Source organism: Tiliqua scincoides, chromosome 6 (assembly GCF_035046505.1).
Source record: "Tiliqua scincoides isolate rTilSci1 chromosome 6, rTilSci1.hap2, whole genome shotgun sequence".
NCBI lineage: Eukaryota > Metazoa > Chordata > Lepidosauria > Squamata > Scincidae > Tiliqua > Tiliqua scincoides.
In genome coordinates, this window is record NC_089826.1 from 13,764,716 (window position 1) to 13,780,583 (window position 15,868).

The 15,868-nt window shown below is 45.9% G+C and overlaps 1 protein-coding gene across 1 annotated transcript in view; it reads left to right on the forward strand.

The window, feature by feature from the left end:
• MMRN1 (multimerin 1) overlaps nucleotides 1-14,832 on the forward strand; it is an 81,115-nt gene extending 66,283 nt beyond the window's left edge. The window contains exons 7-8 of the mRNA XM_066632709.1: nucleotides 9,680-9,826; nucleotides 14,411-14,832. Coding sequence (XP_066488806.1) covers nucleotides 9,680-9,826; nucleotides 14,411-14,832 — 569 coding nt within the window. The remainder of the gene's footprint in view (nucleotides 1-9,679; nucleotides 9,827-14,410) is intronic.
• The last annotated feature ends 1,036 nt before the right edge of the window (nucleotides 14,833-15,868 follow it).

Sequence of the window (15,868 nt, forward strand, 5' to 3'; positions counted from 1 at the left end):
CAAGGGCTGCAAGTGGCCCCAGGGCCGGGGTTTGGGCACCTCTGTCCTAGACTAAGGAAAAGGGGGAGTCTGGAAGGTAGGCTATTCTTAAAGAGGCAGTGCACAGTGAATTCACTGTGCCTGATTAGAGTCTGTTGAGTTACAGCAATTGTGTAAAATTGTTCAAAGTGAGTAAGAATGAGATTGGCATTCATGCCCCTAATTTAGGAGGGAGAGGTTTATTGTGCAGGCTTTTCTGGAGGGACATGAAAACCTAGAACCTTGATCAGCTCAATCTTTACTGACAGTGGCTGTTATTCTGAGCCAAAAATGCAAGATCCCATTGAACATTATCTTTGGAAAGAAATGGCTCTGACAAAATGACACTGTTTTGTGCACAAGAAGGCAAATTGGTAAACAGCAAAGGCAGTTCCATTATTTTTATTTCCCCTGTCATCTTTTTCTTTATTTCCATTCCTTCCACCTCGGTGCACACGCTTAAGGCGTGCCTCCAGTCAAGTGCTTGCAGTTCATCTGATAATCAAGCACGCAAGAAGTTTAAAGTGGATTCAGGCTTCAGTAATATTTCCACTTTATTTCATATCTGGCTGCTTATTCATTTTGCCTTAAACTCCTGAAAGCATCTTCTGCTCAGCAGCGAAACGGCGCAGGAGGCGTCAGCCATCTGGATGCAGCGCCTGGTCTTTTTGTTTGCAGGGCCATGTTCCCCCTTTCCGTCTGAAACGTGACTTTGTTTCAGTCCAAGCAGCTGGCTCACTCACCACTGACAGTTTTGCAAACAATATACGTGGGTAGGTTGGACACCAGGGTCTGCTAAGGCCTGGGACAAGGCTTACTTCTGAACTGGACCCCTTCACTCATGTGCACATTCCATCCCTTTTTCCTCTCCCCCCAGCTCTCCTTCATTTTCCTCTTTCCCCACCTCTTCTTCCTCTCCCTACAGCCAGCTTGACCTGTTCATCTCTCCCCGTCCCACCTCATCCCCCCTTCCCCAGCTTGGCTCACCTTTCCGTTCTCCATCACTTGCCTGGGCAGTGGGCTGTCCACAGATGGGTGGATGGAGGCAGTTCTTCCTTCTTCCTCTTTCCTGCCATGCAATGGAAGGTGCTGAAATTGTTGCCTGGGGAGCATTGTCCACTGGAAAGGGGAGGCAGGAGCACTTCCTTCTCCCTCCCCTTCCCAGAGGTCAATAGAATTGTTCCCAGGGTCCATCTAAGACTCCTGGGGAAACATGGGTGTACTCAACACCTTTATGTCTGACTTGCACCAAAGGAACCTCACCTCAAAAAAACATTTGGAGGAATGCGACTGTCAAGTTCTTCAGCAATTCCTTATCTCAGTCAGCAATGATCACTTCTCATATTTGGACTAGTTTAAATGGGTTCCCCCTTCTCTGGCATAGCAAAAGAATTAAAAAAAAAACACCTCTCAAGCTTCTCCACTCAATTTCTCAAGTAGTGCTGTTGGTGGAGAGTAGCACACCACTATTAATTGTTTTTCAGATTGTTATGCCACCCTTCCTTCAAGGAACTCAGGGTGGTGTACATGCTTCCTTCCCTCCTTTTGTCCTCACAACAACCCCACAAGTTAAGTTAGGCTGAGTGAAAATGACTAGCCCAAGGTCACCAAGGAAGCTCTGTGACTGAGTGGGGATTTGAACCTGGATCTTCTAAGTCAAACAGCCCAGTCTTATCCAGAGCCAGTCTGAATAATGCAGGACACTGACACACCCTCTGTTGCATCTCCTGGTTCAGCCAGGGACCAGAGAAAGGATTTTTTTACTCACTTCCTCCATCAGTTCCTGATCCCCAATGGGTCTAAGCTTCAGGGAGCATGTCAGGCCCAGGACGAGGGTTTTGGACCTCACAGACATCACTGCTATCAAGGTCCCATCCCACTCCCAGCCCAGATTTGCACTATCCCAGCCCAATCTGTCCCCACTCACCACCTTACCTATTTTGACAGCTGGTCTGCAGTTTGCTAGTGCAGGGTATACCAACTGCCACACTGACAGCTAGCCACAGAATGGTGTTGCCATGCTAGCAGCCCATGTGATATGCTAGCAGACCTCACAGATAGGATTGAGCCATAATACCGACACCAGAACCACAATCTGGCTGTCTATATAGACTTACCTAGACAAACGCTAGACAAAGTCTTCTCTAAAGCATGCAGCTGCTATTGTGATGGAGGAGAGGGCTCACAGCAGACTACCCTGGATGGACAATGCAGCTTAAAAATGGAAAACACCTCTACCACCCCAGTGTAGCAATCCACAATGCTCCAGTGCACAGAGGACCTGACCTTGCAGACCTGCCCGGAACTTTCTGTTACTGGAGGGTAGGGTTGCCAGGTCTCTCAACATGATCCAACACTTCAGGCATTTTGCTTCTTTTTCAGGGTCTCCAGGGGAAGAAGTTAAATCTCAGGCTGTGAAGCAAGGGGGTGAAGCTATTCTCCACAGGGCCCATTACCTGCCTTCATTCTTTCCTCATTCTAAAGCAGGTGTTCTGAAACTTCTGCCCAACACAACTCGCCTGTTCTGTGGCGGAGGGCATGGCTACCTACGTCTTTCTCTGGTGCCAAGCCTCCACAGGCCTCTGGAAGCAACTAGAAATCACTTGCATGAACCTAGAAGAAAACCAGAAGTGACTTTTCTGGTTGCTTCTGAAGGCCTGCAGAGGCCCAGCGTGGAGGAATATTGAGTCCGGAGGGCTCCAATTTGGAGCCAACTGGATGCAAAGACCTGAGCAAGGACCCTCATGGAACCCAGGATCCTTGTGAGAGCAAGGACCAAATGGGTCATGATCCACAGTAGGAGAAACCCTGTTCCAACTCCCAACATGGAGTATTCCAGTTTTTGTATCTTCGTGGTGGAGAGCAACTGAGAAATGCAGGTGGAATAAATCAGGTTGAAAACGTATAGAAAGGCAGGTCTTTCAACTTAAAGGAGAGGCTAGTTATCTCTTTGAAGAAAACCAAAAGTGCCCCCCAGGTTCTTGCTCTTTTCTGACAGGCACCATCCATGAGCTTTGAGGCTCTTTCCCCAGAGTCAGGTCTGAGCCTCTGAAGGCCTGGCAACCCTAATGGGGGAAGTGAGAGACCACAGACTCGCAGATGAGCTTGAAACAGAAAATTCTGACACATGGGTTTCATGTTCTGACACATGGGAAATGCAAACACCAAGGGCTTCACTGTGGCTTTGTTGTTCGGTGCCAAAGTGCCGTTTGGAATCTGTTTTGCACTTTGCGCTTTAATTGCCAGAGATTGATCATTATCCTAATTCAGTTTGACTCTTCATGCTTCAACTTTGCATATTTAGTGCGATAGGGCAGGAGACAGATGAAAGAGGGGTTTGTTGTTGTTTGTAATTTAGCATGGAAGGGAACGCACTGGAAACTGACACACTCTCTCTCTTGTCAAACAGAAAATGGAGTGGCTACAAGGGCAGTCTTTCCCTATTGCTGCCTTTCCAGTAAGCCTCTCGAACCTGACCTCTTGTTACTGGGCAGTGAACAGTATGTGCACTCTTTACTCATTCAGGCCCCCATAGAAGATAAACAAAAGTACCCAATTTGGCTGTCCTAAAGCACAAACAGACTAAAATATCTTTCATCATTATTAATCTGCTCAGGCCATTGAGATATAAATGACGTGAAATCTTTATTTACAGAACAATGAGCTAGTATGTGGTGCTCCCAGGTCTATGCTGGGTTATGCTGTCCCAGGACATATATGTTACCACACCCTTACTGATGTTAAGCAGGTTTGGAGTGGGTCAGAACCTGGATGGGTTACTGCTGGGGAATTATCTGCTTGCTGCTTTGAGATTGATCATTGAACAAAGCTGGAGTATGAATAGAAGTTAAGGGTGATCATAAATGATGTTTATTATTGTATCACTCTTGGTGTTGTGTTTATGCAGGATGCAATTGATAGAAAGCTAAGTGCAATTAAGGACACAATCCTAACTCAGAAGTAAGTCCTATTTTGTTCAAAGGGGCTTACTGTCAGGAAAGTGTGGTTAGGATTGCAGCCTAAGTTCTATTGAAATTGACAGCTTCCCGATTGATTCAGAAATGAGAGCTAATACCATACCAGTGCTGTGTATTGCAAAAAGTTTGCATTTCTATCATAGAATTGCCACCACATTCCAGAAATACACAGAATCTGGTAGCAAATTCTAGAGCTTGTCTCCGAATATCGGGAGTAGCAATTTCTGAATGAGTTGTGTGGAAGTAGACTGACAGCCCTGATAAGGTTGAAAAATCGAGTCTGATATGCACTGATATGGCTCAATGATGTGAGGAAAGAGAGGAGTGGGAAAGACCTGAAGAGTGAAGCAGAGCTTCCTGCCATTCCTTCCTGTCCCCTCCCCTCCATCCGTGATAAATTCAGATTATTTCCAATTAGTGGTTGATAAGGACGTGTGACACTTCCCTGGGGAATTCCTGAAGTCTTATAATACCTCTTATAGCTTTCCTCAAAATTCCTCATATGTACACATATGAAAACAGAAACTCTAATTTCATTTAAAATTGCACACTGAAATAATTTTTAACACAATGAGAAAATCAGTTATGACTATCTGAAGTCCCGTTAATTTCAGTAGAACCTATCAATTTGTTTGGCTATAGCCCTGTGTTTGGGCAACTCCTTAGGGTTGGCAGTAAAACCTGATGTCATAAGTGGAAAAAACCCCAAATGCCTCTTGCACACAGGATATCCCAGAAAGAGGGAGTACATCCTATGTTCCCAAACATATTTCCAGACCCCATTGCACATGCAGGCTGCGCAAAGCCTACCTGAAACCCCAGTCTTACCAGAACTCAACCCTGTGGTCTCAAAATTCCTCTGCTGTTTCATTGGAAGGAACAAATTCTCTTTGAATTTGCTTTAGGAGAAACTGGGAAACAAATAAGGCACCTGTGAGGATCTCCCTCCACACACACATGCACACCCTGGGATTTTTGCTGGTCTTGTGAAAAACTGTTTTGACTTTCCTGAAAAACTCTTGCATGTTTTGTTGGAAGAGAAACCTTCGTATCTGCTTCAAAATTCAGTGTAAATAAAATGTGGGTAGCAACTCTTATACCAGGCCCGGTGAACCCCAGATCTAGTGCTTTCCAAACAGTGGTACTTCTCCCACTATTGACTCTTGGCAGTACTGGCCACCCTGCTATGGTGCCCGGAGGGCACTGTCCCACCTGGGCAAACCCTGCTGGAAGTAGAGGTGGTTTTGTTTCCGCACTGTCCAATGAACACTCGAGACAACAGATATGGGAGAAAGGGCCACTTTATTTCACATTAGCAAGAGAAGCAGAGGCTGAGACCTGCAGCATCCAAGGCAGCGAAAGCCCCTGTGGCACGGGGAGGGACCTCTGGGCGGTACCAGAAACCTCTGCCCCCAGGCGGGCATGCACCCGACTCCAAATCGCACCCCGCTGCTGGGTGCCCACGTGCAAAGGAGGAAGAGGGCTGGGTCTCATGCCCTTTTAAAAGGTCCGCCGTAGCTGCCAGACCCAGCCCCCTTCGGGAGGGACTCTCGTGTCCCGGCCAGGCCAAACAAACTCCGATCACCTTTTTAATTGAGCGATCGGGATTGCGCAAGTGTGCTCTCTGCCCTGCAGTGCTCCTCCAGGCAGCCCTTTGCCAGAATAGCAGAAAAGGTCCAGGTTGCCTTTGCTGATGCACTGATGCAGTGGTGTATCCGCCGAGTCTTGATGTGACTGTGTAGCTGCCTGGTTGTTTGAAAGGGGCATGATTTGGGGAGAGAGGATGCAGAGGGAAGGTGAGATCAATGAGCAACAGTAACTGAAGAAGCTTCTCCTTTGCTGCAGGGAGAACTGTGGGGCAAACCTGCCCCCACTCCTGTAACCCAGCCGCTGTCTCTGGTGGCTAAGAAGTCAGTGCTAGCAAGAACAGTACCCGTCAAAGGTGGCAGACCTAAGATGATATCCAGGTTGCACCACCCCTGCACCCAGTAGTTAAATAGTATCAGTCTAGGACAGGGGTGCCCAAACCCCAGCTCTGGGGCCACTTGCGGCCCTTGAGGCCACTCAATGCGGCCCTCAGGGAGACCCCAGTCTCCAATGAGCCTCTGGCCCTCCGGAGATTTGCTGGAGCCCGCACTGGCCCGATGCAACTGCTCTCAGCATGAGGGTGACTGTATGACCTCTTGCGTGAGCTACAGGCCAAGGGCTCCCTCCACTGCTTGCTGTTTCACGTCTGTGATGCAGTAGCGACAGCAAAGGAAAGGCCAGCCTTGCTTTGTGCAAGGTCTTTTATAGGCCTTGAGCTGTTTCAAGACCCTCATTCATTCATATAAGTTGATCTTTAATATATTCATTTGTGTAAATTTATTCAAATTTTAAATGTAAATTAATTATTTTTTCCCCTGGCCCCCAACACAGTGTCTGAGAGACGATGTGGCCCTCCTGCCAAAAACTTTGGACACCTCTGGTCTAGGACAAGCCTTATTTCTACCTGAAACAATAAACCCATGTGGATTGTACAGCTTCAGACAACAGGTTATGGGCTCAAATAATTATATTGTCTCTCCCTAGAACCTAACGCCATTACGCAGAAAACAAAATATCAGAGAGAAGCATTTTAACTTAGGCTTCTCCCTGATACCATAATTTTCTACAGGCATAACATTTTGTTTTGTAGAGAAGAGCTTGTGAATGTGAGAGCCTCTGTCTGAGGCTGTACAGATGCAGATTTATTACTTCACAAAGGACCAGGTCCTCATCTAGTTTTTGAAGAATTATGTGATGGATGGAACATAATGCACTGGGGGAGAAAATAATTACTTAAGTCATACAGAAACTTCTCAGCGTGTTTCAGTCCATAAACCTCATCAGTCTAACCTCATGGGGTGGGGGGGGAGGGAGGGATGTGCTTTGTACAAAGAGCACAAAGCTTTGCATTCAGCCTGGCAAACTCGAATTCATCACCGTCGAAGTGGTGTGACAGAAAGCGACGGCATCTGAAATGACTGGGCTGGAAATTAAAGATAGTTCAGAGCACCAGTGAAGTGCCTGTGAAAAGAGGCAATTCCACACATCTGCCGGCAATCAGCACTTATTCTGAAACACCCCTTTCATCACCCACACCTACCTCTTGAGCTTTACTGCGCTATTCGTTCAAGATCCATACGGCTAGTCTGCTTGCAATCTTGTCGCGGGAACACCCAGACCCCTATTGTAACTACTCCGTAAACCGAGGCATGTTGAATAGTCTCCTGTAATTCAATTTGTCTAATCCTTAGATGATGGAGAAGAGTGATTTGCAGAGGGCAGTTCAAGGGGTTAGGGTGATGGAACCCAATTGTCATGGACTCTTAGATCAAGTTGAATCCAGAGAGAATACGTGACCCAGACTGTTTCAGGCTATAGGAAGAAGTTTGTGTGCTCCCATGCTGGAAAAGCTCCACACCCAAAGATGGCCCAGGGTGATTTGATGCCTGATTCCATTGCCCACATCCCAGATTCTACCACCTACCCATCCTGTGAGGAGACACACCCCATGTTATGCCAGCCCCCCCCATTGGACACCACACACCTTCTTTATTATCCGCATCCTCTCCCACCCTGCTTCCCAATTTGAAAAGCCTGAAAGCAGGAAAAAAAGTGTATGGAAGGGCCGAGAGAGACTGACCTAGAACATCTTCCTGGAGGCAGTCTAAGCTAGCACCTAGTCTGCCTCCTCATACACTGCCTAGAGTAGGGAGGAGGAAGCCCTGCTGCTGGGCCCAAGTGGTGTCACTCATGGCTGGGCTCGGCCCTCCTGAGAAAGAGGGCAACATGAGTGTTAATTCTGGAGATGGCAGCTGCTATCACCAAGACACCCAAAGGGAAAGAGGTGATGACAGAGTTACTTCCCTAGAAAGGGAGCATCAGCCTCTTGTGTTAGCCTCTTCTAGCCCCACTGCAGGAGAGTTACTACTGCTCTAAACCTCTCCTTACTCACTCTTAGCAAGCCAGAAGAGGACAAAAAGCAGCTAGGTGGATAGCAAACTGGGAGAGGAGGCAGGTAGGTGCAGGGTATGGGGCACCCTGCACATTTGCTGCTGCCTCCCACAGCCCACCGCTGGAAGCAAGTGCTTCAGCTAACCTCATGGCTGGGCCAGCCCTGACCATAACCATAGAAAAGTAGCATACCAGGGATAAGGTTGGGGTGAAACCTCCCTGGCATAATAGCTTTCCACATGCAAGAAGAGTTTCTTTGATTTTTTTGAGGGGGCAAGGAGTGCATGCAAACATGCCAACCTCCAGCTGCCCTCTTAGTACAATTTCCCAGAAATTTGAACATGCAGAATATATAAATTGGGTGTCAGTCAGGCCCATAACCAGAAATGGTGAGGAGGCTTAAGAAAAAGGCAGGGAGTCATTACAAAACAGAGAGAATATAAATAGAGGTAGGTTAATATGTTTAAAGTTATTTGTTTGTCTTCCTTTTGAGCGGTTGGATCAAACACTGCCCTCGTGTTTTTCCATACATCTCCACAAAGTAAAAAAAACTTCCATTGTTAAAAGTAAACTGAAATGTCATGGATAACCCTGTAATAGTAATGAGGGGGACCAGGTATCAATAGATATGTCCCCCACCCTATGAGTACAGCCCTGAGCTTTCTTGGACATTTATCAACAGAAGAAAATCTGCTGAAATCTGGGTTAGGAGCTTGTTTCAGCAGTAGGGCCCTCTCAGAGGCAACACCTCCATCCCAAAATGTTTACATGCATCCAAAGCCACATAAGATTTGACTTGGCCAATACAATGGGAAATGGTTCCTTTGTATCCATTGAATATAGGTTTTTCACACGTATCTCTGACCTGTGGAACTCACCACCACAGGTGTATGGAGATGGCCAGTACTATAACTGGTTTTAGAAAAGTAATAGGATTCGAAATACAGCAGATACTGCCCAGTGTCACATCCTGTGGGTAGAATGTGGATAACTGAGGGGGCATGTGCCCACTCTTCCACTTCAAGATAACTGGTTTCAGATCCTAGATTCAGATTCTAGCTCACCTCAGACTCCTAGGTCCCTAAGGGCTCAATCCTAACTAACTTTCCAGGACCAGCCTAAGGGCAACACAACTCTGAGGTAAGGGAACAAACATTCCCTGACCTTGAGGAGGCCTCTGTGATTGCCCCCTAACTGCAGGATGCAGCACATGCCCCATTGTCACAGCTATGTCAGAGCTGGAAAGTTGGTTAGGATTTAGGCTGAAATGAACTTTTCCATCTGTAAAATGGGAATAGGAGTGTAAAGGAAGTGGGACATACATAATAACAGGTGGTATGTTCAAGGATGTAGGTATGGGCTGAGGGCTTCCTTTATGCCTTCGTTTGGCAGAAATGAGGAGTGATTAGCCAGTTGAGTTCTGGTCTCATCAGGGCCAGCAAACAGTGTCTGACCAAATTCCCCTGGGGCAGATAACATCAGGAGAAACAAAGTATACAAGCCTAAGAAGCAGAATAATTAAATGCAAATAAAGCCCCCTATGCCCAGGAAAGGTGTCACTCTCAACCTAAGATTCAAATGCAACCCGGAGAGTTTTCGAAGCTGGGACTAGAAGGCAATGTTTCTGCAAAGTCTTACTAAAGAGTCCTAAATAGGATTACTGTGACAATTCATGTTATTTTTTTTCCTTGCCCTTTTCTACACAGGTGATTATTTGAGCTGCAGCAGTTCTCCATGCAAAAATGGGGGGACTTGCGTCAACGAAAGAAATGGCTTTGTCTGCGCTTGCCGCTATCCCTTCGGAGGAGCCAACTGCAGTACAAAGATGGCACAGGAAAATGCTCTGCCTATAGGTGAGTGTATTGAACATCCAGCACTCTCTGCACCGCTTCCCTAGCCATGGCCCAGAGATTCAAAAAAAGGAGCATGTCTCCTCCACTGGTGCCGTGGACAAAAAGCATCCCAGTGGTAGAGTCATTTTTTTTAAAGCACTCAGTTCTTGATAGGAGTCCATAATCCTCTGTTTTGATGTGTCCAGCATAATAAAGTATCAAATGTGATCTCTTGCCCAGGCCCATCCATAAAAAATAATAAGCAGGTCTATGGTGGATTGAGCAAAATGGTTGTTATCCAAGCAGTGCTATCAGAAATAGACCACAATAATCTGGCAGTTCTTGCTATGAAAGCTGTGAAATTGCATGATTGAGAAATTACCTGTGCAGCGAAGGCTGCTCGTTCCATTTGATGAAGGTGACAGAAAGGCTGGTCTGAAGCCCTCTTCACCCATTTGGTGCCAGTCTCCATGCAAGCGGTGAACACGTGTATGGGATGTTGTGGCAAGCTCCGCCTCCTACCACATGCATGTTCAAGCGCAATGTGTCTGTGTGCACAGAAACACGCTTAACACAGGGTTCCACGCAATTGGGTGGCCAGGAACGTGAGGTCTTGCACGTACTCCATGAACTTTGCATGCAGACATATCACACTTGTAAATTTTTTTAAACTAAAATATATAAATCACATTTTAAAACATAGAATAAGACAGAACTGGAGCAAATACAGATTGCTGCCTTTCCTGCTACTTGGGGTGGACAGAGAAATGCAATACTGCTACTCAATCACAGCTATGACTAGGGGTGTTTTTTTGTTTTGTTTTGGTGGTTTTTTCCCCCCAAAATTTCTTGATTAAAATAGCAAAGTGTAGTGTTATGTGTTTTTATCCAAATTTTTATTCAAAATTGTACAAACAGCACAATAAGCATTTCAACTGTGAACTCTGTATCATTTTAGACCATTACCAAACATAGGGCACAATCCTAACCCACCTTCCAGCACTGACAGAAGGACAATGCAGCTCTGAGGTAAGGGAACAAACTATCTCTTACTTTGAGGAGGCCTCCGTGAGTGCCACCCAACTGCAGGATGCTGCAAATGTCCCATCGGCACAGCTATGCCAGTTCTGGAAAGTTGGTTAGGATTTGGGCCATATATACATTCCTATTCATTGGTTTCCAAGCTTGTCAAAAGTTCAGCACCACACAGACAAGAACTACACAGACAAGCCCCAGAAAAGGCATTTACAGAGAGTGACTTGGGGCAGAGGGGAGATCACGATCTGAGCACATTCACTTGATCACAGATCCCATACAGATCACAGTTTAGAACTCGCCTCACCTCCAGATTACCTTACAGTGCCGGTATCCTACCTGGGCATTCCACCCACTCCCATCTCTCCCCCCAGCTCCTGCACATGCACACATCCTCTAGCGGATAATCACTCCACCATCGGAAACATTTCAGGGGCTCACTGCTTTAGCGAAAAGTACTTGTGGATTCCTTAAAAGTAAGCAAAAGTGGTATTATTTTGTGAAATGAGTGGTTTTTCATGTCTTGATCTTAATAGTATTTTATATCGCAATTTGAGAAGAAATTATTTTGTGTTCTGTGTTGGTCACCGGAAAAAAACAAACAAACAAAAAGCACCCTTAGCTACGACTTTAAAAATCCTGAATTTCTTCATTGTATTCTGTGGGCAGCTCAGAACTGCTACCCCAGGGAGAAAAGAAATGGATTCATGAACAGGAACGTCTGTCTTTGATTTTACATTCCTGAAGACAGGGTGGGGTAGAAGCCTCCAAAGAGACTACTCTGAGTCTAATTATTATGAAGCTGCGATATGACCAGTAAGAAGTCACCTTTTTATCCACCAGAGTTCTGTTTGAACTCCCCTGAAGGCCTAAGCTGAGAAGAAGCAGCATTTGGACTGCTTGTGCTAACTGGTATTCTCTGCCTTCACTCAGCTTCTCAAAATACCATAGACGTCCAATAATCCTGCATCTTTGGGACCTCTGTGATGCCTGTTTATCGGATGTGCTGGACTATTAGGGGGACTAATGCCTGACTGATTTCCTCCCTGTCCAAGCCATTTCTGGGGGTGCTGGGTGATGACAGTAGCATTCCCAGAGTGGGGGCAGAGTGCTAGTTTTGCAGACACCTCAACGCACCATGTAAGCGCCCCTTCCACCTTGCCTTTGGAGCCATTCTGGGAAGTGAGAACAAAGCAGAGGCATTGCTCTACTCCACTCTTACTGCCCAGAATGGCTTCAAAGGTGAGGGGGAGGGGCTGTTTATGTGGTGCCAAAATTTTTTAAAACTTGATATTGTCTAATACCATCATGTTATATATCAATCAATGTGTAATTTCATGCAGAATGCAACGAAGCAAACCATGTTGAAATATCTCTATTCTATCAAACGTTATAGCCAAAAAAAAACAGCAGGGGTGGGGCAATGGTGCATCACTGCACCCACTGCTCAGGACATTGCAGCACTCACTGCATGAGAAATGGTCCATCAGGGAAATGACGTGCTGGATTCCCGCACCGGGCGCCGCAAACCCTAGTGACCCCACTGCTGCTAGGTCAGAACCTCCTCCTTCCTCCCAACTTCCAGCTCCCCCTACCCAGGACCCAGATAGGGCATCCCTAAGCTTTTCCACCTCTCTGCCTCAGGGCATGGGGAGCAGGTAAGGCCCACTGAGGCAGGCAGCACAATTTAGACTTTTGGGGTGCACATTGCAAAAAAAAACAAATGAAAATATAATTGGTAAAAAGGCCCTTAAGCAATTTGACATTCATAAAAAAATAAGGAAAGAATTTGTCTCTGAGTTTTTGCTCCAGAATCCACAGAGACTGCTTTGCTGAGAATGTTCAGTTCAGCAGTAACCACCACAGTGACACTTGCCATAAAAATGAATAAACTAAGATTTGTGTCCAGAATATATGAAATGCAGGTTTTATGATGCTTTCAGCCTCTATTTAGTTATTTCTCAATCATGTGGACCATGGTAGAGACATTGGTTTATGTACTGCAGACAAGGGGAAAGAAACAAAGGCTGTTTTCATTTCACCATTTTTTATTATTAGTATTAGTATTAGTATTATGCTTCCAAACCTATCTACGGAGGGCTAGTGAGTACAATTCTTGGCCATGCAACACATGCAAACATGTTACATTTGTAGAAATCTGTGACACAGACCTTGGAGAGGGAGAGGCATGAAAGCTTTTCTTCCTAATAATGAAGCACAGTCGAGACTGAAATTTTCTTGCTGTTTGGGAGAGGGAAAAAAGCTCTCTCTTTTTTGTTGGTGGTTTGACACTAATTGTGGAGAAAATTGCTTTCTATACAGTACTTAAGAATTCATTCTGCTTTTCTTCTTTATCTTCTTGAGAACTTGACAGGAGGCCTGGAGGGAAAGTTTGCCACTAACCCTGCGCCTGCTGTACAGAATTGATTCCATTTAAATCTCCAATTCCGCATGAGGAGTAGAAGACAAAGGACAGATCTAGATATTGTGGCAGATATGGAGTTGCTGTTGAAAGCAGCAGTTCCCTATCTAGATTTTCCCTCTTCTTCATAACATCTGCTTAAAATTCTGCTAAAGATTTGGGGAGGGGGCATACTGTAGTTCAGTGGTGAAGTACAGTGTGCCCTTCTAATCCATGGGCTCCAAACCCACAGCTGGAGGGCCACATCAACCTCCCAGACATGACCAGAAGTGCCATCCAGGCAAATCTGGGAGGTATTGAGATGCATAGAGGTTGTGTGCGACCTCCGTGCACCTCTGATTGTGACTCAGAGGCTTCTGAGATGCACTTCCAGTTTTACAAAAAAACAATTCTATGAAGAACAGACATCTCCATGAGTCTCAGAACACCTCCCAGAGGCTACTGGGGCACACTTCAGGTTTACAGGATGTGTCCTGAAGTCTTCTAAGGGACCCTCCATGATTCTCATTATCCATGGATTTAGTATCTGCCAGGGGGTGGGGGGGAGTCTGGGAGCAGATCCCTGCAGATAGCAGGTTCCACCTGTACACACTTTGCCTGCAAAAAGTTCCACATTGAAACTCCAGAATATACAGCTCAAAAGGATCTTTGGCAGGAATCAGGTCCTGGGAAGGATCCCTGTCCAAGATCCTAGAGAGCTATTATCAGTCAGAGTACACATGAACTAGTCTTATACTGAATCAGACCATTGGTCCATCTGGGACAGTCATTGTCCACAATGACTGGCAATGACTCTCCAGAGTCTCAGGTCTTGGGTATTTCCCAGAGATGGGAGATGGCAGGGATTGACTCTGGGACTTTCTGCATGCAAAGTATCTGCTACTGTGCTGTGGTCCCTCCCAGAATAGGCAGTAGTGACTAGATGGACGTGTTCTCTAAGTCCATATAAGGTAGCTTCACTGTGGTCCACACCACTGTCTGCTGCTGGGCCAATGGAAACTCACCATGTGATGACATCATGTCATGTAAGAAGTTTAATTAGATATTATGGTAAAGCAAGAGAAAACTAAACATGGGACTTCTCTTTTCAGTCAGGCAGTCAGATTCTGCCAAATTCACTGAACCTTAAAATGCTTTTTCTTCCACAGATTTTTCAAAAGGATCTTACCGATATGCCCCAATGGTGGCCTTTTTCGCTTCACACACCTATGGAATGAATACTCCTGGTCCGATTCGATTCAACAATCTCGATGTCAACTACGGGACCGCCTACGTCCCAGCAAATGGAAGGTTCCGTGTGCCGTATCTTGGTGTTTACGTTTTTGAATACACGATTGAATCAAACAGCCCGCTCGTCTCTGGCTATCTGGTGGTTGATGGAGTAGACAAGCTCGCCTTCCGATCTGAAAACACAAATGATAACAAATACGTCGACAGGGTGGTTACTGGAGATGCCTTGCTGGAACTGAATTACGGTCAAGAAGTCTGGCTCAGGCTGGCCACAGGATCCATCCCAGCGAAATATCCACCTGTAACTACATTTACTGGTTACTTACTGTACCGTACATAAATCAGCTGCACACAAAAGCTAGCATCTGCAAAGGAAGCTCTCCTCCTTTGTTTCTAAATTCATTCTATCCAGTCAGGTGAATCTCATTTATGGTTGCTACCTTTGCTTTGGCAAGGCCCCTGTTGTTTTATGAGCTGCACAAGAAGCAGAAATTAGACGTGTAAAATGTATCCCATCATTCTAGCTTTGTGCTGGAGAAAATAATTTTATTGGTTGCTTTTCTGCCTGCCATGCAGTCGCTAAAAGCAGAGGACCTTTGCGAGCAAATAGGTGGCCTCCCTAATCTCATAGATCAGGGGTGTTCAAACCCCGGCCCGGGGGCCACATGCGGCCCTCAAGGCTTTTCAATGCAGCCCTTGGGGATCCCCCAGTCTCCAATGAGTCTCTGGCCCTCTGGAGATTTGCTGGAGCCTGCACTGACCCGACGCAACTGCTCTCAGTGTAAGGGCGACTGTTTGACCTCTCCTGTGAGCTGTGGGATGGGGGCTTCCTCCACTGCTTGCTGTTTCATGTCTGTGATGCAGCAGAGGCAGCAAAGGAAAGGCCAGCCTTGCTTTGTGGAAGGCCCTTTATAGGCCTTGAGCTATTGAAAGACCTTCATTCATTCATGTAAGTTCATCTTTAATATATTCATTTATGTAAACGTATGCAAATTTATTCAAATTTTAAATGTAAATTAATTCTTTTTTCCCCCCGGCCCCTGACACAGTGTCACAGAGATGATGCGGCCCTCCAGCCAAAAACTTTGGACACCCCTGTCATAGATCATTCACTACTCAACTCTATCATGAGGCTAGAGCAGTGGGACTCTGTGGGCTGTAACAGAACTTTTTAATGTGCAAAGAACTCCAACTTCCCCAACTCATTTTTATTGGCTCAATGCGAATCTTTGTAAATAGTTCTCATCTTTATTCAGAGTCCTTATTCTCTGAATCTTTTCAATACACTCAAAATCTTACCAAGCTGTTTGCACCAGTACAAGAAGAATATATAGCAGGTTATGAATATTATTGGCAACGTTCCGGGAATTTGATTT